The sequence below is a fragment of the Ambystoma mexicanum genome, chromosome 8 (assembly GCF_040938575.1).
Source record: "Ambystoma mexicanum isolate Mex_15411 chromosome 8, UKY_AmexF1_1, whole genome shotgun sequence".
In the NCBI taxonomy this organism is placed as follows: Eukaryota; Metazoa; Chordata; class Amphibia; order Caudata; family Ambystomatidae; genus Ambystoma; species Ambystoma mexicanum.
The window spans coordinates 1,443,368,906-1,443,378,212 of record NC_090929.1 but is presented as its reverse complement, the minus strand read 5'-3'; the positions used below and the strand labels follow the sequence as shown (position 1 = coordinate 1,443,378,212).

Sequence of the window (9,307 nt, the reverse complement as noted above, 5' to 3'; positions counted from 1 at the left end):
GCGCTCCGGGGTCCTCACTGCGGCGGTGTACTGTAGCTCCCCTCCTCGGGCTATGGATGTGCGGCGACCTTCTTTGTCGGCTGTGCCGGCGCTGGCAGGGTGCGCGGGCTTCGGTTTCCTTTGTCGCCAGTTGTTGAGGGTGAAATCAACCGGGCTACCATAAATAACACAGAGCCATGGGTCAGTTTACCTTTCCTTTAATCACTCTGAACACTGTCTGACTTCCCTTCCCTTGCTCCTTCCTTTCCTCCCCACTCCCGTGTGCCCTCCATTCATCATGTGTCCTGCCCTTAAAGAACTGTTTGCTTCTTCTCTGCAAAACTGGTCACCTTTGGCAATTTAGTAGACGGGCTAAAATATGGTGTTGTGAATTTTTGCCCAGGACAATGTGATGCCAGTGGTGAAGATAAATTAAAAACCATCCACCCATTATATTTTTTGATATTTCACACTTCACATGACACAGCCAGAAGGCTCTAGAGAGGGGATTCAATTCTATCAATGTTTTAAGTTCCATCAAGTGGTCCCATGACATGTACATTTATTTATTCAGAGTTAACATATAAGGTGTCAAACGGGTGGAACACAAGTCACTTCATAGCACCGTCTAACATTTTTTGTCAGCCATGTCGTTTCTCAACTGTTTGCATTTTGTAAGTTGCAGGTTTGCTTTCTTTTTATGGTGAAAATGTTACTTTATAATGCATATGCCCCATCAAGGTTAGCAACGAAATGTTACCAGTTTTCATGGGCATTACCTTTTTTTTAATTAAATGTGTTATGGTTTAATTCAAATCCTTATCACTCAACAATCCTAAAAAACAATACAATAAAAAATATATTAACTAATTTCCATTGGAACTAAAATAACAATCAATATACATTAAAATCATACTGAGTCTGCATCATAGACAATTCAGCTCACGCCCACCCCCAGAAAGCAAGATTTCTGCATGTCTCCATACCGTCTATACTGCCTGCATGAGTGCTCTCGAGGTGACGCTAAAAACACTGGACCAAGATTTCCATTTATAGCTTCACACTTACGCACACTTACCCCCTGCCCTCGCCTGTACTGTCTGTGCACTTGCAAGATATGAACGTACCATGCCTTGAAGATTCGTATGTGCATCTGTCTTCCCCTGGTCCCTCCCTCCTTGAGCGCTTTGAAAAGTTGCTTTGTGTATAGGCACTTTACAAATAAACATTACTATACCATAACTCTTACTATAAATAACCCCCAGTTTGACACATTGAGAGAGATGTCTAGTTCAATCCGGAAAGCCCTCAAAACGTTTTTGTTTAAATAATTTGATAACTCTGCTTAGAGCTGTGTTGGTGATTCTATCCTGGAGACTGTATGTTAGAAGCACCATCTGTGCCCAGACGCAGCTCATTCTGGAAGGCTTACTAGCAGTTATCAATCCCACAAATTCCACATTTACGTTCAACCAGTGGAATTTTCATTCTAGCACCCAGTACCATAAATGAAGGCAATAGGTTAAATCTCAATTTCATACCAAAGGACTTTAATCTCTAATCATTAAAAGTCAACAGATAAGTAAATGGTACCAAATACGGAAAGCCTTGCGTAAAGTATATCTTCAGGTTTTTTTCTCCAGCTAATCACTTATTATGAACCTGCCCTCATATCATACATGCCAACATTCCGGTTACCTGGGAGGGAGTATTTGACAGGGAAATCGGGATACCTATATTTCTACAAAGAAATGCATTGGGGCTACAGTTATTTTAGGCGGGAGACTGTGAGAAATAGCAATATTTTTCACTGGAAAATCTGGAGTCTCCTGCCTATATCGGGAGGGTTGGCATGTATGCTTAATTGCTGGCTTTTAACTAACGTATGGGTTGTAAAATGGCAGCTTGGTTTGTGTTTATGAAAACAAACCACTGAAACTTTAAAGGAGAGCACGGGATGAATATTTGCTTTATGAGTTCCACCTCTGAGAAGATCCTAGAGCCCAGAACATTGCTTATTGGCGGGGCCCTTTAGAACCTTGCATCTATGGCTGCTGATGGAACACCCATCATTGCTGAGAGCTCTCATAGCTCTCAACCATTTGAGCTGCAAAGGAGGGTGAAATCACCTGATTTTGTTTTTGGCGGGTGAGACGCCCATTGGAATGAATGGGCGTGGAGGAGGCTTGGCGGGTGATACAGCCCTTTACAAGGTGGGTGGCACCTGCCAAAAGCGTGTGAGTTGAGAGCTATGGAGCTCTGCCAGTGTTCCCATTTGGCTTGCAGCAGTGTTACAGGGTTCGAAATTAAGATTGGATAAGCAGGAGCTAAAACAGCTACTGGGTATCAAGCATTAACCAGTGACCAAGAGCTACCACTGGGGAACAAGGAGCTTCTAAATTCAACATAAGATGGAAACACCATTGTGTTCTTTGTTTATAACCATAGCTCTCAACTCACACGCATTTGGCGGGTGTCACCCGCCTTGTAAAGGTTTGACTCACCCGCCAAGCCTCCTGAGCGCCCATTCATTCCAATGGGCGTCTCACCCGCCAAAAACAAAATCGGGTGATTTCACCCGCCTTTGCGTCACAAATGGTTGAGAGCTATGTATAACGCCTTATGCTTTAAATGCCATATAGTTGGGTTCTAACATTAATTTATAGATGTTTCGAAATGCACAGAGGTAAATTCACATAGGTGTGTTTCTTCTGCATCAGTTGGCCAGGAGAGCCAAGAGTAGCCTGGTAGCTGTTGCTCTCAAGCTAACCAGGCTCTTCTAGTCTGCAAGCAGGAGCTAAATAGCTTCCAGCTCCACTCAATTCCGCACCCTTGTGTTCTCTTTATTGGTAGCGCTGGGCTGTAACAGTGTCGTAAGAATGAGTTTTCTATTGTTCCGGACACCGTAATGAAACTTTTGTGCCACAGCCAACATGGCGTGATTAAGTTCATACACTGCAGATATGAGTTCTGCCACTACCATGATGGCGTCGTCAGGCTCGACGCTACGCAGGTTAAACTAAGCTCCGCCTCTCCCCTGCAGCTGCCCCACGTGCCTTCCTCCGCACGCTGCTGCTGCCGGTCGAACCCAAAGAAATCAGGGGGCCAAAATGGCGGCGCGGTGGGGAACCAGGGCGAGGAAGCGAAGTATCGGCAGTATGGACCTCTTCACTAGCAGCAGTCCTCTACAGGTAGGGCCGCGAGGGGGTCCGGTGCTTGAGGCCCAGGCCTGTCGCCGGGTTCCCCGCCATTTATCCATTCTTCCGCCGCGGGGAAGCCGGTGACACGTGGATAAGCGCCGCGCCCGGCTCCTGGGGCTCTCGCCCGGGCGGAGTCCCTGGAAACGTGTGGGGCCGGTACTGGTGCGACTTGCGAGGGAGCATGCCACCCCAGTGTATTCGGGAGCCCCAACCTTTTTCTTCTTACCGGCAGACCAGGAAGTCTGAGGCCTGCGCTTGGAGCTGACACGTGGAGTCTGCTGCACATGCAAAAGCCGGGCCACCAGAGGCAGAGTGGAGGGGTCGCCTCGTGGGTCCCCAGCCATGGATGTGAGGGTGTTGGGCGTGGGTCACGGGAGGCTTTCGTTGCATGCGGGTCTCTGGGTTGCGCGTGTGGAACTTATTTGGACGGCTGTGCTTCGTCTCCGGGGTGGAGGCGACAGGGCATGCGGTTCATTGATACTGTTGAGAAAGCAGCGTTCCTAGCTGCAGGATCGAGTCACTACCGCTCGCTTTTATATAGGATGGTGGAACCCCTTAAAGCTGTTAGTGGTAGATGCTAATATAAACCGGGGCTTGCACATGCTATGGCAAGGAAGGGGTATTACGGAAGTGGCATTACGAAGGGCCAACGAACAATTGTTAGTGTTTGACACTGTAACCTGATACCCAAAGAGTTACGTGAAAGCAGCTGTCAGCAGAAGTTTGACCTCCTTGAAGTGGGCTAGTTGCACACAGAATCCAAAGGGAAACTGCAGCAGGAGCGTAGTACGGAAGCGTTTCTCTCCATTGTGCAGTACTAAGTTATTCCATGCTGGTTTCATTTGTGTAAAGTAGCGGAGTCTGGGGTGCAAAATATTCTGCGCTTTTTAAACCGAAACTTGTCCCTAGAGGTGGAGGCAGCACAACGATTACTAAAGCAACCTGGATATCTATATAACCATGTACACTGGTATATTCCATTTTAAGGAATTTGAAAATGGTTGTGCGGCTTGTAAAAACCACAGCTGTCCACTAGGTGACTTTGACTGCAGGCTTGCTTTTCTGAAAGTCTTGTTAACGGCACACTTGCTGATGTGATGCACTCTGAATGCAATCTGTTCTATATAAATCGGTGTGCTTTTCATTTTTTTGCTACTTTGCCGTTGTATTGATCCCTTTTCTGATGTGGCTAATTTATTCATTGCTTGCAGTGCAAATCATATTTTTTATTAACTTTATTAGGAGTAAGAGGGTTGTTAAGAAATGACAACTTGCATCAACTGCTAATCTAGTTTAAACAGATTGGCACATGGCGTTTACTGGGCCATGGCGTTTACTGGGCCAGGAGTGTGTCCCTCACATTCGCTTCCAGAATCTGCTGGAGTAGCAGTGCTCCCAAGCAGGATTTGTGTGTGACTCTTTGGCACTGACTCCGCAGACCGAGCATCTACTGGGACAGCAGTGTTTGCTGTGCAAGATTTACCAGCTTCCACTGACAAGCGGTTCAGTCTACTCGTGTGCTGCTGTTTCACATTAATTGCTGCCTTCTGTGTATTGATGCACACTCGTGTGAATTGCCCCTTACTTGGTTGCATCTTTGTATATATTGCTTTATACACAGCACCCCTTGATCATCGTTCATTTTTGTGGCTTCTCGATTGTTTTCCCTGAGCACTGGGGGTGTCACAGTATTGGTTTTATGGCGGTATAACCCTTTTGCCAAATGACGGTATATCATGGTTATCGTGGTATAGCAGGTTGAGTTAATCTTAACAAATATTTTCTTAAAGGTCATAAATTGTCTACATTTTAAAACTTGTCTCTGCACATTTTTAGCTGATCCTCCAGGAATCTAAGGCGGCTGCAGTTTTGGTCTTTCATGGCGCTCACTCGTTGACCGCCTTGAATGAAAGAGTGACTAGTGGAAGTGTTAAAATGCAAATTTTGAGCAATGAACTTGCTGCTCAGTCACATGTCATCACTTTGAAAAAATCAGCCTCGACCTGCATTATTTGGGAACAACATGGCATGGGCATCATGACCCCTCGCTGCATCAGTCAAAAGTTTGTTTTGATAACGCTTTATCCCATTAAAGGGAGACTTGTGAGGTCTGAAAGCCCAGGTCATTGTTTCTTTTGTCAAAATGTCATAGCCAACACACTCGCCAAAAGGTTGCATATTGATCAAATCACTATAGCTTGTTTACCATCTGTCTGGTTTATTATAAGGGTCTGATGTTGGAGTCACCACTAACCATGTAACCCTGACAGGACATTGTTGTTGTTTTCTTTCTTGATTCTTGCAATACATGTTAATTGACCTTCTTAAAGATAGTGACGAAGTTAAAATACATATTGTCACAAACATCGCCTAGACCACCACCTCGTCACAGCCCCATCATTACCATTTTCCCCAGGTCTGAGTGCATTGGGACCCTTGTCATGTGAGTTGAGACGGAGGAATGCTTTCATGGGTGGTGTCACAATTTGAAGATGGACCTGAGAAATATCTTGCCCCCATTACTCTGGCTTCTTCAAATTGAATGTAGAATCTGTTGTCTGCTTGAGTCAGTGCCATATGCAGAAGGCAGGTGAAGGATCAAGCAAAGCAACAACTAGTGCCAATCTGTGTTCATACAGTCTACAGAGCTAAAGTTTTTTTTTGTGGACATGCATTAGGACATCCAGTTCATTCCCCCCTTTGAATTCTGGGATGTGTAGTTACCCATCTTTCAAATTAGTGGGTAAACTACATTGGCTGATCTTTAACACGACTCTACTGATCACAGAGAAAGAGCGGTCACAGCATCAAAGCTGCGTTTACTAATGTGGCCTCACTTTCCCTATGCTCTTGTCTGCCAAACAAGGACCCCTTGGCAGACGCAACATCCCACAGTGCAAGATCCAGACTGCAGTACTTGCTTACTGCAGCCTTTCCAAATCACATTGAAAAGCTCACTTAATGGGTGCGGGCCCTAAAACGGTATACCGGTATAAACAATGTGACGGTTAGTTATTATAGTTCAGTTAAGTTGTTCATGGTATCTATAACGGTATACCGTTGCACCCTTACTGAACACCTACAAATTGCCCCGTCCCTTGCACACTTTACACATCCAAACACCTATACTTTTCCTACCAGTTTATCGCACACAACCATCGAATGTCCCTCTCCCAGGGAAGACCCAGTAGTGTCCTCATCACAACTTGCCTAGAAATCTAGCACAAACAACACAACTTTCTGATCGTTTCACTCGAAGTTAAAGGTTTCGTGTTTTGCCTGTCCCTATACTCCAATAAGCCCCCTTTTACCCAACCAGAGTTTCAAATCATGAACATTCAAATGTCATGCTTCAGGGAAGCTGCATTGCCCCCCGCCATTAAAATGAGTGTTGAGGCCATACATTGGCAGATGTTGTCAGCCAGATCGTACATAGCTCTTGTGCAATATATATATATATATATATATATCTTTGCCTTTCCCTTATTTGTGCATCAAGTCTTCTCTTGAGGTATACTGTGCTGACAATTGCACTTTTATCAATTTGACATACTTGAATTGCTGTGCAAGATTACGTTGGTGTTGGGGAGTTTTCTGTTGCAAATTGAATATTTCAGTTGCTGGCTGATGTTTTGAAATGTAGGATTGATGAGCTTTGAGATGTTTAATCTAAATAAACTTCGTTTGTGAGGTACAGGCTGTGGTATCTTTTTTTTTTTGTGGTTGCGAGCACTAGCCTATATGAAAGTCCAGGTTAGCCGGGAGGCTGCATGGGTCCAATTCTAACACTTTGCTGCTGTCAGTTTTGGCGATTGTTCAAGCATCATCGCTGTTTTCATGGCAATGCCTTAGAAAGCAACCGAATCCTCCTAATCTTTACTCATGCTTTTGCATAAACGTGATGGTAATGGAATGAGCTACCAATTGAATTTCACATGGAAGGTGTACCCTGTTTTCCAGTGGAATGAAGTAGACCTCAGCGCACTGATTTTTCCACAAATGGCTAATGTAACATTGTTTGAAGCCTCCTGACCCCCACTAGCCCTTCCAAAACGGATGCAGGGAACTGAGAGAACACAGAATAGAAGAAAGCAGAACGGTAAGTCTTCAAGAAACAAGCATACTCAATATCTGCCTTGAAAGCTCTACACTAGCTTCCAGTTGAGGAAGCAATAGGTTTGAGTGCCCTGTGCCTCTTGTATAAGGCCCTTGGCACCAGGGAGTAGCCCCAATTATTTACTCCATTGCAGTGTCTTCGACCTAGCCACTCTGCATCAATCATATACTCTCCGGTACCAAGCAAGCTACCAGAAATTGAGGGCAACATGGTAAAATGCTTCTAATAAAAGCTTTCAGTCAGTAAATTATAAACCAAACGTGTATATGTCCTTGCTGGATACAAGGTTGTAGGTAACCAATTGCTTATCAGACTTTGTGCTCCCTTCACTCCAACCAAACTAGCTAAACCCCCCAATCATAGACTGCACAGTGTCACAGCAAAAATGCTGGCTAGACTGCTTCATTCCTACGCAGGCGAGTATCGGGAGCAGTGCTAACATGCACTGTACAGGTTCTCGGTGGATTTTGGGGTGCGCCAGGTCTGTCACCTGGCACCCCTCTTTTGCTTGTATATGGCCAATGGCCTCCACAAACACTTTTTTTTTTTTTTTTTTTAAATTCTTCTCCCGATGTACCCATAGGAGTCCGGTCCTTGTCTATGCAGATGACACCGTCCTGCAGTCCCTGATCTCTGACTTAGTTTTATGGATGGGTTAGACATAGAGGTAAATGCAGCAAAGTTGGTGGTGATGGCTTGAGGGCTATGCACTGTAAGACCAGTGCGATACCCAGGGCCGATTACTTGGGTGTTAGATTTTCCCCCAATCTTTTGCATCCACCCACAACAAAACAGGCTGTCTGGTTTAAGCAGGCTCTGGGGGAGAGTCAATAGGGCCATGACTATGTTCAGAGCCAGACCAATTGACGTATTGCTTAAAATGTATAGGGGCAAGGCAGCGTCAGTTGCCAGATCTGGAATAAAGCTGTGGGGCTACTCTTAGTGTCACCACTCTGCAAGTAGTGGAGAATCATTTTCTTACTGTTGGGTTTGCCATCTTGCCATCACATTTTGGAGTTGATGTGGAATTGGGGTGCTGTTAATCACCGACTAGGATCAATGGAGAACCACAGGAAGGTGAGTCTAAATTCCGGTCTGATCCGTTTGATTGAAGAGTCTGGGTTATACCTTAGCCCAGGCCTCCTCACCTGAGGGAACTCTTCCTCTTGATACACCCTTCTGCTGTATTCAATTAATACCAGACAGAGGTGCGGCTCGAACGAAAGAGCGGAGAAGCACACACCGCTATGCTACCAAGCTGTAAAGTAAAAACCCAGCGGTTAATGCACACCAATAAAAAGTAGATAATACCCCCCCCCCCATCCCAAAAAGGTTGGTAAATGACCTGATCTAAGGTGCTTGGCAATGGTATGAAGAGAGAATAATGAACAGGATTCAGGTACCTGGACACAAGAATACAATCAATGAGGGACTATGTATCAGAACTGTCGTTATAAGGTCCACAGAACCAGCCTTGCCAGGAGTACAAACAAAGCCACTGGAGTTGGTTGTTGTAGACAATGGAAGAATTCCAGTGGAGAGGAGTCAAATGGAGAGTACAAAATAACAAATGGGGATAAGTAGGGAAACTAACCCGGACGGCACAAGGGTCGCTCTAGATCCGGCATGGTGCACTGGCACAAACAGCAGGGTGTCCAGAATGTGCACGAAATCTAGAAGACTGTGAATTGTAAAGGAGTAGATGTGTATAGGGAGAGGAAGAGTTAAAAATCCTAATGTGCAGCTAAAACCACCCAGAAAGGAAACAATAGTTGCGCTACCTGTTGTACCGAGTCACAATCCAACCCCTGATTGGATATGCTGTACAGGATCAGCAGGGAGTGCTAGAACAATCCATGCAGGCAGAATATGGCTCGAACGAACAGAAGCAGTCCGTTCGTGTGGACGGAGTTTCTGTAACCTGCGTGATGGTCTGATAACCTCCCAACGCCAAAAGCATGGTGGAAGGCGAGAAAGTGTGCGCAATGAAATGGGCACCTGAGGGGTAACC

At 45.3% G+C, this 9,307-nt stretch overlaps 1 protein-coding gene across 1 annotated transcript in view; it reads left to right on the top strand.

Moving 5' to 3' along the window:
- Nucleotides 1-3,014: 3,014 nt before the first annotated feature.
- PPRC1 (PPARG related coactivator 1) overlaps nt 3,015-9,307 on the top strand; it is a 176,793-nt gene continuing 170,500 nt past the window's right edge. The window contains exon 1 of the mRNA XM_069611599.1: nt 3,015-3,170. Within this exon, the coding sequence (XP_069467700.1) occupies nt 3,090-3,170 (81 nt within the window). The 5' untranslated portion in view covers nt 3,015-3,089. The remainder of the gene's footprint in view (nt 3,171-9,307) is intronic.